Source organism: Abramis brama (assembly GCF_963993115.1).
Source record: "Abramis brama genome assembly, chromosome: 16".
NCBI lineage: Eukaryota > Metazoa > Chordata > Actinopteri > Cypriniformes > Leuciscidae > Abramis > Abramis brama.
Window position 1 is genome coordinate 14,127,100 of NC_139978.1, and position 24,112 is coordinate 14,151,211.

Below are 24,112 nucleotides of genomic sequence, written 5' to 3' on the forward strand. Positions count from 1 at the left end.
GAAAGTTTGCTAAAAACACCTGAAGGACTCCAAGATAGTGATAAATAAGATTCTCTGGTCTGATGAGACCAAGATAGAACTTTTTGGCCTTAATTCTAAGCGGTATGTGTGGAGAAAACCAGGCACTGCTCATCACCTGTCCAATACAGTCTCAACAGTGAAGCATGGTGGTGGCAGCATCATGCTGTGGGGGTGTTTTTCAGCTGCAGGGACAGGACGACTGGTTGCAATCGAGGGAAAGATGAATGCGGCCAAGTACAGGGATATCCTGGACTAAAACTTCTCCAGAGTGCTCTGGACCTCAGACTGGGCCGAAGGTTCACCTTCCAACAAGACAATGACCCTAAGCACACAGCTAAAATAACGAAGGAGTGGCTTCACAACAACTCCATGACTGTTCTTGAATGGCCCAGCCAGAGCCCTGACTTAAACCCAATTGAGCATCTCTGGAGAGACCTGAAAATGGCTGTCCACCAACGTTTACCATCCAACCTGACAGGAGAGGATCTGCAAGGAGGAATGGCAGAGGATACCCAAATCCAGGTGTGAAAAACTTGTTGCATCTTTCCCAAAAAATAATTATGGCTGTATTAGATCAAAAGGGTGCTTCTACTAAATACTGAGCAAAGGGTCTGAATACTTGCCACCTTGCCACCTACAAAACCTTATTTTGTTGTCATAACATTAGCACAACTAGCATATGGTCTGACTCTGTTTGAATCAGTTAAACACTCCTGTGCTCAACCTAAAACACTTTTAGCATTTACACAGAGAAAGTGTCAAAATAAATTCACCAACACCACAAGACACCAATTGTGCAGACTAATGAAAATATTTATTTCTTTTCATGTACTCAAGTCAGTCAATACTGAACATTTCAAAACATTCATAACAAACCATTTTCGAGTTTTCATACACTATTACTGAACGTACCATTGAACTGTAAGCTTACAGTAATACTGTTACTTAAATTACATATCCAGTTCAGTACCGAATAAAAAACAAAACTGCCTGGCTGGATCTGGCCACAGGGCCTCGTCAACATCACACTATATATTTTTATTTGCCAGGCAACGTGGGAAGAATCTTTTCGAGTGCAGATACACCCTTGTATGGATGCTGGTTAAATTTGATCACATGCTTCCTCTATAGCTTGAATGAGGGGCATCTGGACATAGGGCCGGAGATCATAAACCTTCCAACGCCATGTTGAGAAGAACTCCTCGATGGGGTTTAGGAAGGGGGAGTATGGTGGAAGGTATTGAACTGTAAATTGTGGGTGTTGATGAAACCAGTTTTGGGTCAGAGCAGAACAATGGAAAGCTACATTGTCCCAGACGACAATGTATTCCATCTGCTCCCTTTAGTTTGCTGCTGACTGTGATAATATTGTGTAATCTGTCTAAAAATGTAAGAATGAGGTCAGTGTTGTAAAGACCTAAGTTGGCATTGCGGTGGTGGAGGACCACATTCTGTGTAATGGCAGCACAAAGGGTAATGTTATCCCCATGTTGCCCTTGTACATTGACAATAGCCGTAGCCCTGTGGCCAATGATGTTTCTTCCCCTTCTTCTCACTGTTGTCAGGTTAAATCCAGCCTCATCAATGTATATAAACTCATGCGGGACTTCCTCCACATCTATTTGCAAAACTCTCTGAAATACAGCAAAAGATCACACTGTGTAGATCAATATACTGTAGGTCTGCAATACAATAAAATTACATGTACAGTAAAAAGGTTATGTGTGCAGTACACAATACTACAGTCAGTGAACAAAATGTACAACCACATATTCACGCCGCAGGACTTTCACCCTGTCTGAATTTCTTCCAAATGGCACTAGTTGTTTCATCAGAACTTGATGTTTTTAAGCATATGGGCTATTGTTGAGAGAGAGACCTGTTGGACATTATTGTAAATTAGGTGATCATTGACAATATGGGCTTGAGTTTCTCGAAGTCTGATTGCATTATTAGCCAAAACGAGGTTTATGATCTCTCTCTCTCTTGCTCCTGTGTATGGGGCCCTTGGTGTTCATGACTTTCAATCCTATGTTAGCCAAACAAAATACTTAGCTTACTGTAAAATGATACAACCAGGAATATATACAAAAACTGTTGACATAGTACATGCAGTAAGCAATGAATTTTCTGTTGACTGAAGAGAAGTTTCTCAACTGTGCTCTTGACGAAATGTCCGAACTATATTGATGCCACCGTGTACCTGCTTATGTTAGGCTGTACTCTCAGTCCATCCACCCTCAGTGTTAGTCCGTGGTTTATTACATGGTCCACAATTGTAGCACTAATTTCGTTACACAGATTTGGTTGTCGTCTTCTTTGTGCATGTCCTACCCCTCCTCCAGGTCTTCCTCTCCCTCTCCGTCTTCCTCTCCCTCTCCCTCCACCCTGTTCTCTCCGGATTCCCTCTCTCATCCGCAGTCTCCCTCTCTGACACTGTTCATTTTTGTTGAAGACAGGTGAACTTACCTATTGCCTTTTTATAGTGCTTAAACCTGATTGGTGTGTCTACAATTAAGCACACCTAGTGTGACACTGTGTTGAAGACACCTAGACACTGTGTGTCTACAGTGTGCACACCTAGTGGCTGTGTTGAAGCAATTGGTTCATGGGAATGTTCATTTGAAAGCCTTTGCTTTGAAATTGCAAGGAAATGACATCATGATACATTTCTGTGTCAAATGCATACAAGTGTGCAAAAAAGTGTTTTGCAAAAAGTGTGAAGCTGACAATGTGCTTACAGTTGTGCAAATCTAGGCCGGTGTTTTGCTCCTTGAATGTAAAGCTTTGCTAATTGTGGGAAAGTTCTAATTTTATTGTGTAAGCAATTGAAAAAAACTGTAATATAACTAATTTTAAACACTCCTAAGGCTAACTAGGTCTCCCTTGGAAGTTTGCTAAGGCCCTCTAGTGGTTACCTGTCATCCACACTGAAAAAATGATTAAAAGTTATGACAACATATGTTTTTACATTGCTTTAACTCATCAAAATAAGTTAAGCAATTTGCAACTTTTTTTTCCAACTATCAAGATTCAACTCATTTTTTAAAGTCATTTTAATATAATTTAAGTTGAAATGACTTAAACAGCCAAGTCGTTTGCACTTTTTCTTTAAAAAAAAAAAATCATACATTTTCAAAAAATGATGGCAGCAACTTCTTTTTTTTTTTTACTGTGCAGTTTAAGCCTTGTGCGACCTTATGGACATTTTTTTATTTTTTATTTTATTTTATCATTTTGCCTGTGCTAATGCCAACTGCATACATTTTTGCACAGGTGTGTACTTACCTATATTGGAATTGCACTCTTACCCCAATTTCCTTTAAAAAAAAAAAACTATTTTTACTTAATCATTCTTACCACAGGTGCTTTATGCAACCGGGCACTTGAGACTAACAAAAATGTCCCCATTAAAACCCATCCAAACTGCACTTATTAACCCCAGGGGCATTTAATTATAAAATGATACAATCTTTGCTACTAGGCTTTCATTATGTTGGCAAAGCTTCAAATTTAAAAACGTAACTATTTTTTATAAGATTTTGCCATTTGGCCAATAAAGCAAATACTCACTATAAAATACTTTATTCCTGTTTTCTGCTTCTTCATATTATAAAGCCAATTGGATAAATTATGCAGCTGTAATTGTGTGTGTGTTGGTATGGATGTCAGAATGTGTGTGTGCATGCTTGTAATATTTGAGAGAGAAAAACTCTACAACAAATCACAAATCCAACCACTGTGTGCTCCAGTGGAGTTTTGCTGGCATCTAATAGTGAAAGTTTGGTACTGCGCTAAAACAAAATCATAATGAAAGCTATTTATTTATTTATTTTTGGTCAGAAACAATGCTCAGGTAGGCCGTGGCATTTAAACGATGCCCAATTGGCACTAAGAGGCCTAAAGTGTGCCAAGAAAACATCTCCCACACCATTACACCACCACCACCAGCCTGCACACTGGTAACAAGGCATGATGGATCCATGTTCTCATTCTGTTTACGCCAAATTCTGATTCTACCATCTGAATGTCTCAACAGAAATCGAGACTCATCAGACCAGGCAACATTTTTCCAGTCTTCAACTGTCCAATTTTGGTGAGCTTGTGCAAATTGTAGCCTCTTTTTCCTATTTGTAGTGGAGATGAGTGGTACCCGGTGGGGTCTTCTGCTGTTGTAGCCCATCCGCCTCAAGGTTGTGCGTGTTGTGGCTTCACAAATGCTTTGCTGCATACCTCGGTTGTAACAAGTGTTTTTTTCAGTCAAAGTTGCTCTTCTATCAGCTTGAATCAGTCGGCCCATTCTCCTCTGACCTCTAGCATCAACAAGGCATTTTCGCCCACAGGACTGCCGCATACTGGATGTTTTTCCCTTTTCCATCATTTAGCTAAAAAAAAATCCAAATAAGTAAATAAATGCTTTTTTTTTTTTTTTTTTTTTTACTACAAGCAAATCTATGCTGTAATGGTAATTGCATAAAATAATTAGATATTGTCAATGGATATCATCAAAAGACAGAGGGTGGCAGCAGTGAACAGTATTTCAGGGCCAGTGATCAAGGCTCTTCAAAAATCATTCTTCTCTAGCAACAGATGACATTACAGTGGAAGCTGAAATGAACCAAAATGATTGGTGCTTTTCATTGGGATTTTTGAGGGGATTTCTTAGACTAAAATAAAACAGGCTTGATGTTGTGATATACTATAACAATGCAAGTTCACAGAAAACTGCTTGTTAGCCAGTGCAATAAGTCCATTCTTGAAATTTCCTCACTAAGTATTCCAAGGTCAACGGTTAGTGGTATTATAACAAAGAGGAAACAACTGGGAACAACAGCAACTCAGCCACAAAGTGGTAGGTCACGTAAAATCACAGAGCGGGGTCAATGCTGAGGTGTGCAGTGCGCAGAAGTCGCCAACTTTCTGCATGGTCAATAGCTACAGACCTCATAACTTCTTGTGGCCTTTAGATCATCTCAAGACCAGTGTGTAGAGAGCTTCATGGAATGTGTTTCCAAGGCCGAGCAGCTGCATCCAAGCCTTACATCATCAGATGCAGTGGTGTAAAGCACGCCGCCACTGGACTCTAGAGCAGTGGGGACATGTTCTCTGGAGTGACGAATCACACTTCTCTGTCTGGCAATCCGATGGACAAGTCTGGGTTTGGTGGTTGGATTAAGAATGGGACAATCATTAAAGTGTATGTGCACGTAAAGGCAGACGTCACAAAAGGACATCAAAAGTGTTTGAAGGTATATGTTTCATGTCAGTGACGTAATTTCACCAAGAACATCTTTGTTGATCCTGGAACAACATTCCAATCAACCAATCAGATTTGAGGGACAAGTTTACAGTTAATGTCATGTTTAGGCTTGCAAGGGTGAGGTGCTTCTACATCTATCATTTCCCTCTGATTTTAGGGATAACTTATGGGGTGGTGGAGATATGGTTAGGACTAAACTTTCTGACCGGAATAAAACAAATGTTGAACCAGGAACATGTCAAATCAAAAGTAATGTAAAATACAAAAGGGCCAGTACATTGTTTTAAGGGTTATATATTATGAATATTAACAAAAATATATTTTGGAATTTATTTATATCTTTCCCCCTTTTTATGGATACATACTTTTTTTCTGAAACAACAAGAATTTCTTAAAACCCTTAAATATACTGTTTGTCATACATCATTTAGCTAAAAAAAATCCAAATAAGTAAATAAATGCTTTTTTTTTATTTATTTTTTTTACTACAAGCAAATCTATACTGTAATGGTAATTGCATAAAATAATTAGATATTGTCAATGGATATCACCAATATCAGGGTGATCATGGTAATCAAACTGGAATCCTCTTGGTGGTTCTTTAGAGTTGTTTTTGATGCAAGTAGAAATGGAGAAGCTCTTGCAGACAGAGGGTGGCAGCAGTGAACAGTATTTCAGGGCCAGTGATCAAGGCTCTTCAAAAATCATTCTTCTCTAGCAACAGATGACATTACAGTGGAAGCTCAAATGAACCAAAATGGTTGGTGCTTTTCATGGGGATTTTTGAGGGGATTTCTTAGACTAAAATAAAACAGGCTTGATGTTGTGATATACTATAATAATAAAAAAAGACAACAGGACCGCTTGCAGCATGAAATGCATACTGATAAAGTCAAAACTTGCATTAACAGTATTATTTTACATAGTTCAGCAGATTACTTTAACATATGGTCTATGTTCTCATTAAACCACACGAGTGGTTTGTAGGCTTATGTTGCACTCTTTCACATCACTCCAAGTCTTGGTGACAGATCCTGTTTTGGAACTTTAAAATGAAAATTAAAGGAACTGATTCTGATGGATAAGCTTTTGCTCTTTGAGCTGAATTTACTGTAAACAGTGACTGATTTTGTACATGCTACTACAAGAGCCATGGGTGACAAGAACTTACGAAGGATCAACAGAATCTCATAGTGAAATGTAATGCTCAGCCGAGGCGAGGGCTATAAAAAAATGTCCAAGGCATTAGATATTGTATGGAACACAGTGAAGACAGTCCTCAACAAGTGAAGAAAGTAGGCCTGGCACAACAGCCGAGGACTGGTTGCTCCCTACATGTAATAACTATCTCTTGTTTTCTCCATATCTCTAGGCTATGGGGCAGGGTGGCAAGACACAACCCTTTTCTGACAAAAACAAAAATAAAAACATCCGAAAATTCCAAACCCGGCTAAACTTTAAAAAAACACAACAAAAAAATGAATAAATATATACCCATCCTGCCAAAACCATGAGGAAAAATGTGTCATAGTCTGATGCGACCAAGATTGAAGTTTTTGGCCAAAATTGTAAGAGGTATGTTTGGTGCAAAAACAACACAACCCATCAGTAAAAAAAACGCGAAACCCGCGATGAAGCATGGTGCTGGCTTTTCTTTAGCTGGAACTGGGGCTTTAGTACCAGTTGATTTTGGCACAGAATCTTCTGACGTCTGCCAGAAAGCTAACAATTAAGAGAACTTTCCCTTTTCAGCAAGACAATGATCCAAAACTCACATCAAAATCAACAAAAGAATGACTTCAGGAAAGAAAGATGAATCCAGAAAATCTGTGGGGGTCCTAGGACCGTGCACAGGACAAACCTTCGCAATTTGACATATCTGGAAATCATCATTTACTCCCCCTCATATCACTCCAAACCTGTATGGCTTTCTATATTCTGTGGAACACAAAAGATTTTGGAAAAATGTGTGTGAGTGTGTTTTGTCCAAAAATGGAAGTCAATGGGGCTCTGGCAACAAACTGTTGACATTTTTCAAACCATCTTTTTCTGTATTCCACAGAAGAAAGGAAGTCATAAAGGTTTGGAACAACATGAGGTTGAGTAAATGATGACAGAATTTTCATTTGTGGTTGAACTGTCCCTTTAATAAGCAAGAGAACTGTAGGGATTTAGTTATGGCCTTTGAAGCCCATACTAAAACCACTGGTAGAGATGCAGGCAGTGGTCAGTGAATCTCTCCTTAGACCAGGGCCGTGTACAGGGTGTCCCGGTGGCTAGAGCCTCTGCCCTCATCACCTGCTCCTTTTGCTCCTGATCTTCTAGTGCTACAACTTGTGGAAAATATCCACGTTAGGAAGATAATAATTCTTGTCTATTCAAATTATTGTACCTGATCCGATATAAATAACACCAAATTTGCTGTTGTCAGCACACTTTGTAAACAAAAAACATTACCTTCACAGAAAAGAAGACAGTGAGGAAGAGCAAACAGAGGATGCTTAAGCCCGTTCAAGGTTGCAAACATGGATTTAGAGAACCAGCATGTCAGCAAGTAAATCATCACATATTTAGCAGTTTGTCACACTTTAATTCCTGTAAAGTTTATTTCCCATTATAATCAATTGTCCTAGTTGATACTGATATCTATAACATACATCATATTTATAATATTTTATTAAGAACATATTAACAGTATACATACAGTATTAAGGCAAGGCAAGGCAAGGCAAGTTTATTTATATAGCACATTTCATACACAATGGCAATTCAAAGTGCTTTACATAAAAGAAATTAAAAAAATAACAAGAAATAAGAATAATTAAAACAGTTAAGAAGAATAAAAAATAAAATACAGTACAGGACAAACAGTCGGACGAACATTGGCACAGAGCTCATTCAGTAAATGCATAGCTAAACAGATGTGTTTTGAGTCTGGATTTGAATGTGACTACTGTAGGAGCACGTCTGATCTCCTCTGGAAGCTGGTTCCAGCTGCGGCTGGCATAATAGCTAAAAGCAGATTCGCCATGTTTAGAGTGAACCCTTGGTATTTCTAGCTGATATGATCCTAATGATCTGAGTGATCTGTTGGGTTTATATTCAGTGAGCATATCTGCAATATATTGAGGTCCTAGGCCATTGAATGATTTATATACCAGTAATAATATTTTAAAATCAATCCTAAATTTAACTGGGAGCCAGTGTAAAGACTTGAGGACTGGTGTGATATGTTCATATTTTCTGGATCTGCTCAGAATCCTGGCAGCAGCGTTCTGTATGAGCTGCAACTGTCTTATGGTCTTTTTGGGAAGGCCAGTTAGGAGTCCATTACAATAATCCACCCTGCTGGTGATGAAAGCATGCACAAGTTTCTCTAAGTCTTGTCTGGAAACAAAGCATCTAATTCTTGCAATATTTTTCAGATGATAGTATGCTGATTTAGTTATTGCTTTGACATGACTACTGAAACTAAGGTCTGACTCTAGTGTCACACCAAGATTCCTGACTTGATTTTTAGTTGTTTGACCCCTAGAGTGAAGGTATGCGTTCACCTTGAGAACTTCATCTTTGTTTCCAAACGCAATGACTTCAGTTTTGTCTTTGTTTAACTGAAGAAAGTTTTGACACATCCAACTGTTGACTTCATCGATGCATTGGCACAGGGAGTCAATGGGGCTGTAATCGTTAGGCGATAGGGCTAAGTAGATCTGTGTATCGTCTGCATAGCTGTGGTAAGCAATTTGGTTTGTTCTCATTATTTGGCTCATTGGGAGCATATACAGGTTGAACAGGAGTGGCGCAAGAATTGAGCCTTGAGGGACTCCGCATGTCATGGATGTCCACTCAAAGGTAATATAGTATAAATGTACTAAATGAGCATACAACGGGGCAAAATGCATACCCTAAGAAATATTTGCTTTTCACTACTCCCATATGTGATTGCAGAAAAAAAAAGCTTGTATTAAACATTGCCTGAGCAACAGATTTTTTGGGAAATGAAATCATAAAAAGTGGTTTGTTTATAAAAATCTTATAAATGTATGAGGTGGCAAGGTGGGACTTTTACCCCGCTGAGTAAAACCAGCATGGGATAAAAGGCACACAGTATTGATACAGATACTTTAGCTAAAAAAATATATTTGTAATAATATCTAAGTTAATACTTGTTCAAAACAATCACTTTAGCACTTTTTTTTTGATAAATTAATTAATTCATTTTTGTTCAATAAATATACTGTCATTAAAATATTAATTTTAAAAAGACAGGAACAAAATTATTTAGAAAATGTAGATTCTGATAGCACTGAAGGAGATCCCAAAACAATTTATTATTATTATTATTATTTTTCTCTTTTACTTTTTTCCGACTTTTTTGTCATTATACAAAGTATAATGAAATTCGGTCTGGTGAATCTCAGTTAAAAGAACTAAACTGTAAAAAAACAAACAAAAAAACAACTTTAAACAAACAACATTAAACAGCAGCAATTACAGCAAAATAAAGTGCAATTATGTCGATAAGCTGGAAGGTGTTTGTGTATGTATAATATCATGTGCTGGAGGTGTAATGGAGGTCACAGCTCCTGGAAAGAAGCTGTTTCTCAGTCTGTTTGTGTGTGTTTTCATATTTCTGTATCTCTTTCCTGATGGAAGTGGAACTAACAGTATGACCTGGGTGAATGGGATCTACAGCAAGGTTTCTGGCCTTTTCCAGATCTGGAAGTGGATTCCCCACAATCCTCTGCGCTGTTTTAACCAGCTGGCATAACATACAGTCACAATGATGAAGATACTCTATGGCACTCCTGTAGAAATGTATCAGCAGCCGAGAGGAGAGTCAGACCAGCTTCAACTTCCTGAGGAAGGAAACTCTTGGTTGAGCTTTTTTCACCAGGTGGGAGATGTTTAGAGCCCAAGTGAGTTCTGCCGTAATGAAGATCCCCAGAAACTTGATGTTATCCACACACTACTTCCACCCCCCTCTATGAGCAGTGGAGCATGTGCTGTCCTTCTGAACCTTCTGAAGTCCACAATAACCTCTTTGGTCAAAACCAGAGTGTTTTCTGAACACCACATGGCCAGATGATGGATCTCCTCTAGTGGGTCTCGTCAGTGATTATAAGGTGGACACCCAAATTAATACATGATATTAATATTAATACATGATATCATGCCAACAAATGGAAAGTCAGCTAGCAGTTTATTATTATGTTAATTATTGTGCCTTTCGCCCCAACAGCAGGGGTGCCTTTTACCCCAAATACCACACTTTTACATATTCTTCTGTTGTTGAAAAAAGGTTTCTTCATTTATTTTGAACAAAACTGAAATGCATTAACAAGACCTTTGTCTCAAAATATATTCATTAATAAAAAAAAATTATTTGCTGCATAAATCCAGATGCAAAATGTCCACGTGCATCATCAAAAACGGTTATTAAGAAAAGTGCAGAGCTGGATTTTTGTGTCATCTAATGGTTTAAAAGAAAATAAAGACAAATGTGCCTTTAGCCCCATTGTACCCTATATAATAGATTTATGCTGTATAATATTAAATTACATTTCTATTACTTTTATTCAAGATGTTGCAGCTCGGTGTGAGGGAGAGCCCAGTGAGCATCAGCCAAATAAGACAGTTACACCTACAGTAAAAGAATATAGAGAGCAATAAGAAGAAAGATAAACATTAAATTATCTGAATGAATGCATAATAACAACAACATAAATTGAATTGGCACTAAAGCCTAACAATTGTATTTACAATATGATTATTAAAGGTTTGTGTGTTAATTCTCTATATTAAGATGATACTTCCTCAGAGTCAACCCCGTTATAGTGCCCCTCTTTTTGGTTTGGGCCACTGACCCTAAAAATGTCTGAGTACGGCCCTGCCTCTGACTGGCTGGATTGCAAATTGCTGTTGATAGAGTTCAAAACATGGCACATCTTGTGTCATATGGCCCCTAAATATATTTAAGCAATATTTTGAAGGGCAATGATTCCATCATTAAGATGCTAAATGTACCCCTAGGAGTCACTATACTGACAAACTAGAAACTGTTGCTTTTAACTGCTTGCCTTATCTGTCAGTTCAAGATACATTTAATTCTTTGCATTTATTCCAGTAGAAATTATTTAGATATATGTTTATAGCTTCATAGATATTTTTGAAAACCTAACCCCACTTCTTCCCTAAACCAAACCATTTCTCAAGAATATAGAACACGTCTATATTCTTGAAAAATGGTTTGGTTTAGGGAAGAATACGGGCAGATAAAAATATCATCACAGGTATTTATTGCAAAAACTGACCAATAAAAATCATAAAATATATTGTTTATTTTTATATGTTCATGGAGGTTTCTATATTTTTCATATTCATTAAAGAATTCTTTAGAGCATTTTATAGTATTTCAATGAAGAAGAAATGAACACTTTCCCTGTTTTTGGATGTAGGCCTGTTTTAAGTGAAGACATGACTTATCAAGGACTATCATTCTATATGAGGGGAGAATTGTCGTGGATGATGTCTATTTTTACAGTTCCAGTAGGTCCAATCATTAAATTTGTAATGACAAGATGAAATTGTAGCCAGATGCTGTTTAATAAGGTCTGTAAGTGTACTCGACTCTTATAGCACACAGACAGATGTTTTAGAAGCATTGTTTTATTATTGTGATGTTGTGATGACTTTATCAGTTAATGAATGCATAAAGTTAAGAGGGGGTGTTGAGCTCAAAAATGCCTCTTTTACAATTCCTTGTGCTTGATTCATGTTGGCGACCAGTGATCTGCATTAAATCCACGTTCCATCTCCTTATACCAGCACTTCTAAAGTTCTAATATACTGGTGCTATACAGTGATGGATTGTTGAATAAAAATAAAAACATCCATGAACGCTAGAGTTAGTCAACTTTAAACATTGCTGTGTGTGTTTTTAAGCACCATACACATTATATTGTGCTGAATGCAGCACCGCATTTAAATGAAGAAAATAAAGCAAGGGCTATAAAGCCATGTTTATAGTAAAAAACATCTTAATTGTCACAGGCATGTTTCACGTTCTTTTGTAATTCATGTTCCTGTTTACCATGTGCTTCCCTTGTTTAAGCCATGTTATAGTCATGTGATCCTGCCATACCATGTTGTCAAGTTCTCATTGGTTTATTGTCTTGATTGTGCACAGGTGTCCCTTGTCTTGTCATTAGTAGTTTGTGTATTTAAGCCCTCATGTTTGCCATGCATTTTAGTCAAGTTTTGTTCATTTATTTAACCACTGTTGGTAAGGTCATGTTTGTGCTTATGCTGAAGTTTAGAGTGCTGTGCCTTTGTTTTGGACTATTTGAATAAACTGCTTTTGGGTTCTCCAAGCTTTCGGTGGACCTCCATTACATTAATACAGGGTCTAAACTTAACCAGTGCAGACATAAAAGACATCATTCTTTATCAGTAAAAACAAATGTTTCAATGAGTACTGTTGCATCTGACTACACAACATATTGAAGGTCTGTTGATAGGTTTGGTCAAAAATATGGCAGAATGATCATACAGTGATGTCTCATGAAATGGGTGAACAGTTTCATGATTTCACATTCTCTATACAAACTTTTTTTTTTTTTTTTCATTTGGTAAAAAATTAAGAAAAATATATTTTTCATGTTTTTTTAAAACCATTTTCATTCAACTTTTCTCAATGCTATATTTTTCCCAAAACAGAGATAGTTTGAAACTTGCAATATCAAAGGTTCACATTTTGCAATGTTCAAAATGATTAGGTTACTCTGAAAAAAAGCTCATTTTTTTTGTAGTAAGAGGTCATTGTTTTTAACTTAAATTATTCTGTGAGTAAATAGTGTGCTGAGTGCATTTAGAGACATATGAAACTTGCAAAGTGTAGCAGATTGGTTGGCAAAATCAGTTTAGTGGTCATTACAAAAATCTTCATTGATAAGAGTTCTTGAAGAGATTTGCAGGGCAGGCTGGATTGGACTCCAGTACACTTGCTCTAGTGAGGTTTTCCGCTTTAGCTACATTTCCAACTTTTAATAGTGTTCAGTTGATGTAAAAATCAAGTAAGGATCAAGGACTGCATTAAAGAAAGAAAAAAAACATTTGAAAGTATTAAAACAACCAAAATATGAAACATGGACATTCTAGAACTTCTAATTCTGTAAATGTATGATATTTGTTATTGCCAAGTGTGCTTGCACACACAAGGAATTTACCTTAATTGAAGCTTCCACACATAAGACACATAATAACATACAGTATAACAAATATGAAAGTGTACAGATTTAGAATAAACATGTACAGATAATTAACATATTTTCAGCACTGTGAATAATATTATGAATAAATAATGGAACATTGTCACTAAAAATAATTTTACACACACACACACACACACACACACACACACACACACACACACACACACACACACACACACACACACACACACACACACACACAAATTCTTTTATTCATATACATAAATATTATTCATAGATTTTTGAAAAACATATAAAATGGAAAGCAGAATACAATACAGATGGAGTAAATAAACTTCTTAACAACCAAACAAGTCTGAAATAGAACATCATTTTAACTAGATACAGTGTTGTCAGAGTAGGGCTCAGTTTCTGATTGGATGCTGTAATTGGGAGGCTTCTACATGATCAGAGATCAACAGCTCTGCCTGTTATTCACTCCAGGACTGTTTGATATGGTGTGTGCTCTACTCACTTCTGAATGAAAATGGAGATGTATGGTGTCCTGCTTATGCTCACTGTTATTGTGAGAACTGAGACTCAAGGTAAGTCAGAAAACTGTTTAATAAAATTATATCTGCTGATTTATAAAGCTAAAGTAGATAAGGAAGTATGACTATGAGGAAAATTAAATTACCCAAAAGATGTTTAAAGATTTTTGTCTGGTACCCAAAACCTGTCAGCAGAATCTTGTCTGATACCAGAAAGCAGTAACTACACTGTATTTCGTGTGATACTGTATTAACAGCCTTCTATCAGGAAGCCAGTAAAGAGCAGAAAGCAGGAGGCTAACTAGTTGTAGTTGCGTCTGTTTCAATGCTCAGTCAAAAATGGTCTGACTAGAACAAATTTAAGTGTTATTATTCCAAAGCAATGACAAATTCTTCACAACATCATGTGGATATAAAAACATTGAAATAGAGACATTCTCTTATCTCTAATTTGTTTGTGAAGACAACACAGTACACAACATAAGATGAAACAGAAAAATATTATGAAATGATTGATCAATGAATGAATCAGTGAAATTATTTAAAAAATGGACAATGGATTAAAAATGTATACCGTAATAAATTATTATATAATTAAATGGAATAATTAAATGTCAATGAAATAAATGGATATTAAAAAAAGAAAGAAAATAAAACCACACAAATGTATGGTGGCAATCTTAACAATATTCACAAAGGCTGATATTAAGAATCCTTAGATCCTTCAATATAATAATATGATCTATTTAATAGCACTTTTTTAGGGTTGAGAAAATTTTTTGTTTTAAATCGTTTGTTACTATATACTATCACATACTGTACATCAGATAAAGTTCATCCTTTGTTATTCATCCATACTGTTTATCCATTAAGGCTAATATCATGACACTTTATCTGTTTCAGTTGAGCACAGGGATCTTCAGTTTACGGGATGTTCTGATATAGAGAAAGATTTTTTGTATGGATTCGATGGAGAGGAAATGTACCATGTAGACTTCATTAGAAAAGAAGGAGTAAAGACAGCGCCTGACTTTGCAGATCCTGTCAACTTTCCTGGATTTTATGAGGGTGGTGTTGGTAACATAGAGGTCTGCAAACAAAACTTAGACTTAAACATTAAACTTGACAAACCCTCGGTTGAACAACTAGGTAAGACACACATTACATATCATTATTATATTTTTAAATGATGAATATAATAGATATATAATAATCTGAAGTTAACCTTTTTGGAGATGTGCAAATAAATCAGATGCAGAGATTTCAACCAATATAATCAAGATTTAATTTTGAAAGATTTTTTGTTATCTTGTGGTCCAAGATAAAATGTACACAGAGGTCCCAAGTAAAAATCAGCATCTATTTCTGTGTTCACAGACCCCCCAGATACTTCCATCTATTCAAAAGCTGTTGTGGTGCTGGATGTTGCGAACACCCTCATCTGTCATGTGACTGGATTCTTCCCGCCACCTGTCAATGTGTCATGGACTAAAAACAATCAGATTGTGATAGAAGACACGAGTATAAGCCAGTACCACGTAAATAAAGATGGCACCTTCAACATCTTCTCCACTCTGAAGTTCACGCCTGAAGAGGGAGACATTTACAGCTGCACTGTGAACCACAAATCCATCCCAGGCCAACCTCAAACCAAAACATGGGGTGAGGCACTGCTTCATAGATTCAGTGGATGTACGGTTGTTATTAATACTAATTGTTCACAAGTTCTTTGCTTTAGATCAACTGATATATTACAACAGAAATCATCTTAAAACAATTTAGGGCAAACATGACATATCCTAAAATAAAATCTAATTGAGAAGTTTAAGACTTGTATAATCATAAACACAGTGTCATAAATACTGTCAAAAGTACAACTCTAAAAATGAAAAACATGAAACATATGCATTTAAATTCTGTGGAATATGCGTCATCATGTGCTTGTGTGTTTCAGAAGTGGACGTTGCTCTCCCCAGTGTTGGTCCAGCAGTGTTCTGTGGAGTGGGTCTGACTCTGGGACTGCTGGGAGTCGCTGCTGGAACTTTCTTCCTCATTAAAGGAAACAACTGCAACTGATTTAAAAATTAACACGTTCTTATTTTGTAATTCAGATTTTTTTTTACTTCTAATTAACATTCTCCTCCAATTCAAATTATTTGTAAATTAAGGTTTTAGTACTAAAAACTATAATTTTGTGTGCCATTGTACATGACAAACTATGTTCAAATAGGGTCCTAGTTGAATTATTGTTCTGACAGCATGATTTTCTTTCATTTGTTCAAATATTTATGTGATCCAGATTGAATTTTTCCATTAAAAATCAAGACAAACATGCCATGCAACTTTTTGAGGTGCATTTAATATAAGGTCGATAAATGAGTGGATTCTCACATTCACCTGACAATAATGAAAAATAATTAATCCTTCAGTTTATGGTTTATGAACAAACAATATTAATTTACTGAACATACCTATAACATTTGTTTGTTCATAAACCATAAACTGAAGGATTAATTATTTTTCATTATTATCAGGTGAATGTGCAGTAAATGAATATTGTTTGTTCATAAACTGAACATTTACATATAACATTTGTTTATATACAACATTAACTCACATTCTATACATGTATTTGTCTTAAATGCTAACTGGAAGTTTATTTGACAAATTATTTGTCATAGATGATGATGGCTTTTTATAATAATTTTTGCCTTTATTGTTCAGAACAGTTGAAGAGAGACAGGGTGTAATGGGAGGAGAACAAAATCACAAGAGGACTTTGAACTCAGGTTGCCCAAAGCATTGCTGTGCTATATGTCACAGTGACTCTCTGATAATGATAATGATAGTTTAAAAAGATACAGAAAATACCCGACCTGAGGACATTTTATTGTCTGCCATTGTTTTTATATCTGGTTAATGATATCTCCAAAGTTAACCCCTTACAAAAACCTGTGCACATCATTAGATTTTAGAGCGACAACATCTGGACCATTTATTCACCTTTTTAGTGAGGACACATCAACTGTAAAACAGTTTCTATGACATTGCATTATGTTAGTGAGGACACTTGGCCCTCAAAGGTATAGAGAAACCTGTACACACACACATTTGATTTTTTTTTTTTTTTCTTAGATTTTTTGCAACTAATAAATCCTTCTGACATCCTACTATTTCTTTTCATGTTTGTTTTTGTCTTGTGAAAGCATGTATCCTGAAATATGTGCTATATCTTTAAACTGATTTTTTTATTTTATTTGCTTTGGTACTTTTTTTTTACTGCCTTTAATTGGATTTTTACATCAATTTGGTTTACACAATTACTTGAGTTAACAGTACTCAAACAGCATCTCTAAAATGTATATAAAATAGTTTGTGCAAAATTGTTTCTGAATAACCAAATCTTTGAAATAACTAAAATGAAAGACAATAATTTTGTTGTATTTTTTTTGGGCTATTAAATTAAATGTTGTCATTACATGTCACAAATGTCTGAGGCTTTTAAAGCAATGATTATATAAAAAGGAAAACAAACAAACAAATATATGTTTTGCATTTTTTACATTAATGATTTGCTGTGTCAGTCTTTGTTTTTGTAGGATTTTCTTTTGAAGACAAAATTCACTCCTTTGTGAAAATAAAACCATGGCAATTAAGAAACCTTAAATCTGTTAAATTCTTTTAGAATTATCAAAACATAGTTTTATGAGCTCATATTGTTTCAGAGACTTAATATTTGTAGCCTACTTTTAAAAACATTTCCCATGCACACTGCAAGACTATTTAGTTTTTCTTGACCGATTTCATACATTTCTTCAAACAATGGTTCTCAAAACAATTAAAAAGCTAAAGAAACATTTGATGGAAACCACTGATGCACATTCACCCAATTTAATCCCGATCATCCTGTGGAAATAGGGTTTCATTTAGAAGTTTAAAAATATATGAGTCTTTCTATGTGTATATTTCCCTCTTCTTCTTCTACTTCCTCTTTGTTTTTGTAGCCAGCTTCATAAATATTATTAATAGTATTTATGTATTTGTAATGTCTTGCGCAGCCATCCAACTCTAAAGTAACAAAACAAAACATTAAAAGAAAACAATAGCTTTTTAAAATATTTGTATTACAATGGCATGTTTATTAGATTACTATATTAGGAAGAAAGCTAGAGAAGAGGATAAATGCAGATAGCATCTCTTGCTCTTTCCACTCACACTGGTCTTTGATTCTGGAAAAATGCCAGTTTCCAAATGTCAGTGTCCTCCCTGTCCCACTGTCTATCACACTCATCACTGATCTCCGCAGGTGGATATTGGTTGGACCGTATTAAATATTGTAAAAACATTTGATACATTTTGTTGCACAGTGCTTTTATAAACTTATTATGGTCATGTTAATTGTTTTTTCATGAGCACTGACTATAATTTGGAAAAATAAATAATTATAAAATATTTAAGAAACACTGTAAGTGAGCTGCAAAAGCAAACTTGATTAAAAATGTAAACAACCTAAGAAATAGGGCCATTTACAGCATCTGAAAACATACACTTTAACTGAAGGGAGAGGAGTATACCTGGACAATTTGGAGAACAATTTGGACACATCAAGGAGAGTTGTAGTTATTAACTAAGATTGTGTTTACTGTGACAAACTATGTGACATACTATGAAGGAAGGACTCCAGCAGTGCTAAGTGGAAGGTTTATTTTTAAGGGTTCTCTAAGAGAATTAAATGTTTGTTTGGAGCGTTTCATTGCAGATTGTTTAGTAAACCAGGCATAAATAAATGAAATGATACATTACAATATATAACTTATATATTTGTGGTATAATGTTGTATATTTTCTGAGACCTATCTAGTCCTCCAGGACCAAACTTTTGCAATGAAGGTCAAACAAATACAGATAAAGTAAAATGGTTCTTGTTCCTTTTTTACACAGATAAAATTAATATAAATTATTTGTAAATTTTCATTTTTAAGTACATTGTTATGGCTATATTATATTTTGCACACACACGGTAATTGTCCAATGAAAAGAGGAAAATGAAAGCAGTTTTTCACCTAGCAACACTTGACATTTATGTGAATAGCATTTGATTTGCCAGGTTATTCAGACATCTACCACAAGAACAAGACACTGAGAGAAAGTTCTTCATTTGGCATATTCAGAGACTGTAAAGATGTCACTGCTAAAACTCTCGATTTTTCATCCCATATTGATGCTGTCTGCATTTATTGGAACAGGCAAGTACAATGAAACATTGAGCAAATTTGATGCCTTAATTCATCAGTAAACTTGTGATTTATATTAATAAAATATATTGAGTTTTTATCTTTGATATTGGTTTCGTTGTTAATGCCATTGCTGTTAATTCAATTGTCTTGCTTATATATAACATGATCATGACTATTCCAGAATATATGAGTGAGATGGGACAGTAGTTGTAGTGTCTCTAATGGGATTGTATTTATAACACACAATAACGACTAGACTACACCAAAATAAAGTAATAGCAAATAGCCAATGAATACTGGTACTTTAGTTTTTATAACTGACATGAAATTATACAAAAACTGAAGATCTAACACTTTGTTTTTATGTTTCAGCTGATGGATATTATGAATACATGATGCAGGAATGCGTCTACAGCACCAGTGATTACAGTGATATGGTGTATCTTGTGTCAAATTCCTTCAATAAAGTTGTATATGAACAGTACAACAGCACTGTGGGGAAGTATGTGGGGTACACTGAGTTAGGAGTGAAGTATGCAGAGAACTTTAACGAAGATAAGGCCTATCTGCAGCGAATGAAAGCTGAGGTGGACAGATTCTGCAGACATAATGCTCAGATCTTGGACTCATCTGTCCGTGATAAAGCAGGTGAGTGCTACAAGACTCTTGTCTCATCTTTACTGCATCATAAAGATCTCTAACATGTGTGTCCACTGGTGCAGCAGAAACACTCGAAATGCTTTAAAACAGAGGTCTGTTGTTTTGGTGGTGTTGTGTCTGCACAATGTGGTTGTCTTCAGTGATTTATGATTGTTTTTAATACAAAATCAATAAAATATATATTACAACTAAATAACTTTACACAGGGGTCATTTTACAAAATTTTAACTTTAAGATTTTTTTTCCAAACTTAACAATATAAGGAAACATCTATGTTTTTTTTTTTCGACAATCCATTTCTGAATCTATAACTTATAGCTCATAATTAATGTTGTTTATATCCTTAATTGAATTGAATCAAGTATTAAAGCTACTTGTCCCCTCATGTATTTTCAATTATTTGTGTTATACATTAGAGTACTGTAAGCTAATGTTTGAGTAAATATTTTGTTTCTCCTGGTTTAGTAAAACCGGAGGTTACACTCAGTTCAGTGAAGCAGGCTGAAGGCAATCATCCAGCTGTACTGATGTGCAGCGCTTATGAATTCTACCCTGAAAAAATCAAAGTGTCCTGGCTGAGAGACGGTAAACTGATGACCACAGACGTAACCTCCACAATGGAGATGGCTGATGGAGACTGGTTCTACCAGATCCATTCCCACCTGGAATACACTCCTAAATCTGGAGAGAAGATCTCCTGTGTGGTGGAGCACGCCAGCTCATCTCAACCTATTGTTAAAGATTGGAGTAAGACGAAACATTACTTTACAGTCTTTCTTTTCCATTTATGAGAGCAAATAGAAAATATGGAAATTATTTTGTTATTACACTTGTAAACTAAACAAACATTAAACATGTAAATATTGAGGATATACTAATATCATTCACTAACAGAGCATGATTTCCGTTCCCCACAGATCCGTCTATGCCCGAGTCTGAGAGGAACAAAATCGCTATTGGATCCTCTGGTCTGGTGCTGGGAATCATCATAGCAGCTGCTGGACTCATTTACTACAAGAAGAAATCATCAGGTCAGTGGAGATGAGAGCAAATCATGCTGATACTCATCCATATACATCAGTGGTTCTCAACTCTGGATCTCGGCTTTCCAGCTTAGCTTCAACCCTAATCAAACAAATCTGAACAAGCTAGTAAAGGTCTTAAAGATTTCTAGAAGCTACAGGCAGGAGAATATGATCAAGGTGATCAAGGTTTGATCAAACCAAACACTGCAGGACCTCGAGGGCCAGAGTTGAGATTTACTGATAATATCATGTCTGTACATTCATCTAGCTTGTCAATAAATTGTTATTTTTACTTTGTCAGGGAGGATCCTGGTACCAAACTGACTCCAGTGAGTCTAATGTTGATGCCGACTGAAAGAGGACCTGCTTGGATCACTGATGTATTCTCTTTATGCCACCTCTTTCATGCAGTCTCCTTATACTGAACTTTAATTTTTTTTAACTTTAATAATTCAAATAATAATGAAAATTAAAAAATTGCATCAAACATACTTACATGACTTATTTGAGCATCTCTATGTAATGTTGGTAGTGATAAAATAACGTGTATTTTATTATGTGTAATGATTTTGCTTGAACTCTCTTGAGCTGATTGTATGTGGATATAAGCAATGTGAATGAGGATGTTATAAAGGTTTTCAATCAATATTTTCATACCAGTTAAAACTATTATAAAACCAAAGCTTTGATTTGAGTCAGAGAGGCAGCATTCACAGACAGAAACATTTATTCATGGAACTTTACCGCCCCCTTACTGTCATTATTGATAATTGTGCATATAGTTTTCAGTGTGATTTCTTTGTTTAAATAATCTTACTTATACTACTGTTTCTAGCAGAAAAAAACATCCATGAAATTTGCAAAATCATATGGAGGAATGTTTTTTTTTTTTTTTTTTTGAATCTGTACATTTTAGTTCTTAATAAATATTTTTACAAATTCTTTACAAAACCTGTTATAATTAAAAGTTTTTTTCTTTAGCATATTCAAAGACATTTTCCATCATATTATCCAACATTTTTTTTACATTAAGTGCTTTACAACAATGTATTAAATTAACTGCATAAATAAGTCTGTAAAGGTGTATAAAGATGATGGGTTCAATTCCCAGTAAATTAACTAATAAAATGTATATATTGAATGCAATGTTTGCCAAGTATGAACAAAAATGGCATGCAAAATGCATAAATGTAAAGAAAGGAAAAGGGCTAAGTTATTTATGTTTTTTTTAATGTCAAAATATGAAGTGGGATCACTGTCTCATTGAAGCAGATGTCAACTGGATGAATTCAGCTGAATCCATCTTGAGAACATACCTGTAGAATATAATATTTGACATTATGGACTGTATGGCTCCAGTGTGAACGATAATTATAATTGTCTAAGTATCTGCATCTTCATTTACAGTGATTGGTAATACAACAACCATAATGAAACAGGCATGTAAGAAGGAAAGCCTTTTTTAATTAAAAAAATAAAATAAAAACCCATAAGGGTAACAATACAAAAATCAAATCAAACAATAAACCATAAACCTACAATAAACAATGTGATGAGCAACATCGTTCTCAGTGGCCTGGCTGTAATATATAGCAAGCTCTTCGGTCACAGTGATCTGAATTTCACACAAGATTAAAATAATTCTGAAAGCACAAATTCAAAACTATAAAATCACTTGTACACACCTCACACTTTAAAGACAAAACTTTAACACTCTTTTTAAAATTAAATAATATTTATTCTTTTTGGCTTCTTTTGTCATCACACAAATACACTTTACACTCATTACAGTTTTATTAATTTTTTTTTTTTGTACTCAAACCTACATTTTTAAATTTGCAACATAATACTACTGTAATACATAAATAACAGTATAGTGAGTATTATGTCCTATCAAATAAATTCCTCAATATGTATTTTTTGGGAAAAATATCTTTATTTAAAACGAAATACGTTTATGCATGCTATGGATGAATGAGCACATCATCAAATGTTTTTCCCCCTGAATGTACACAATAAATCACATCAAATGAATTCTGTAACGCATTTTAAAAAAAACTGCAAAACATCAAATATTCAACAAGACTGATTGTTTTTCCTAGTTTACTCTTGTTGGGTGTGGAAAGTATTACATTCAAAACCCAAGACTTACATAAAAATACTGCATATTGGAAATACTGTAAATTACAAAGTTTTTGTTACTGTATTTAATTTGCGTGTTAATGTATATTTGAGTAGGTATACATTGGTGTAACAATCTTTCACAACCATCTACATTGTAACTGTAAGGCATAAACTTACTAATGGGATTTCATATAGTGTTTTGTGTTGAGCACATCAGTGTGTTGTTGGTTGGTAGATCGATCTACTCTGTGTGTGTCACTTTGGAGCAAAAACACATTTTGGAACAGTTTTGAATGCAGTATTTGCAAGATTCATGGAGTTTTACATTTTGTGTTTGTGGTTTTGTTTTTAAGAGTTTTGGGACAATGAGCCAAACGATTCAGCAAACCTGTGTAACCAATTGGGAAAAACTGAAAAAACAAACAAAAACAAAACAAAAATATTTTGTATAAGTAATATGAAGTCGCATGTATTCCTTAGTCACCATTTGTCTTTATTCTGATTCAGGTAGCACATGGTCAACTACAGTAGCACAGATCTCGTCAGAGACAAATATTCTTCTTTGCCTTCCTCCAGCTTCTTGTACTTGTAGTTGTCCTGTAATTTGAACCCTAAACCAATAATCTCATCTGTGGTTCTAATTGGTGTGCAAACAAGTTTGTGTGTTACTGTTTTTCTCAATCAATTTGAAACATTTCTCAAAAAAAAAAAAAAAAAAAAAAATTCCATACAAAGAGGCTGGTTGAGAAGTTGAGACAATGTCAAGGATGGATCTAGCATTCACTGCGTCCACCTGAGGCAAGATCAGTTTTGGGTGAAAACTCACTTTTATACTAAACTCCTCATTAAAGAACTTAATAAACATGTATTTCAAAGGTTGTATTTCTTGTTTCTACAGACAAATTTGTTATCGAATCAACAGAGAACACACTTGTAGTTTTGATGTTAGTATTTGTATATTATAAATGCATTACTAGAATAAAAGTGCTTCATTATGGAGTAAATATTGAACTGTTTTGCCA

At 35.1% G+C, this 24,112-nt stretch overlaps 2 protein-coding genes across 3 annotated transcripts in view; both read left to right on the forward strand.

The window, feature by feature from the left end:
- The window catches only part of LOC311098383 (H-2 class II histocompatibility antigen, A-U alpha chain-like), a 131,170-nt gene extending 113,955 nt beyond the window's left edge, over positions 1–17,215 (forward strand). Inside the window, exons 2-5 of one of the 2 annotated variants that reach the window (XM_084138558.1) lie at positions 14,041–14,099; positions 14,949–15,194; positions 15,423–15,707; positions 16,000–17,215. In XM_084138558.1, the coding sequence (XP_083994684.1) occupies positions 14,042–14,099; positions 14,949–15,194; positions 15,423–15,707; positions 16,000–16,121 (711 nt within the window). In that variant the 5' untranslated portion in view covers position 14,041 and the 3' untranslated portion in view covers positions 16,122–17,215. Of the gene's footprint in view, positions 1–13,967; positions 14,100–14,948; positions 15,195–15,422; positions 15,708–15,999 lie in introns of those variants that run through there. The other variant, XM_084138557.1, reaches the window with a different exon arrangement.
- A 1,935-nt stretch (positions 17,216–19,150) lies between these two features.
- On the forward strand, positions 19,151–22,107 carry LOC311098457 (H-2 class II histocompatibility antigen, E-S beta chain-like). The gene is made up of 5 exons (XM_084138657.1): positions 19,151–19,290; positions 19,654–19,929; positions 20,407–20,688; positions 20,859–20,972; positions 21,268–22,107. The coding sequence occupies exons 1-5, from the start codon at positions 19,227–19,229 to the stop codon at positions 21,288–21,290; spliced, it is 759 nt and encodes a 252-aa protein (XP_083994783.1). The 5' UTR covers positions 19,151–19,226; the 3' UTR covers positions 21,291–22,107.
- The last annotated feature ends 2,005 nt before the right edge of the window (positions 22,108–24,112 follow it).

Bases quoted from the DNA above. Each gene is read 5' to 3' on its own strand.
- LOC311098457 (XM_084138657.1), top strand. From the start codon at position 19,227: ATGTCACTGCTAAAACTCTCGATTTTTCATCCCATATTGATGCTGTCT. The intron at 20,689-20,858 runs GTAAGACGAAAC...CGTTCCCCACAG, and splicing joins ACCTATTGTTAAAGATTGGA to ATCCGTCTATGCCCGAGTCT. The intron at 20,973-21,267 runs GTCAGTGGAGAT...TTACTTTGTCAG, and splicing joins CTACAAGAAGAAATCATCAG to GGAGGATCCTGGTACCAAAC.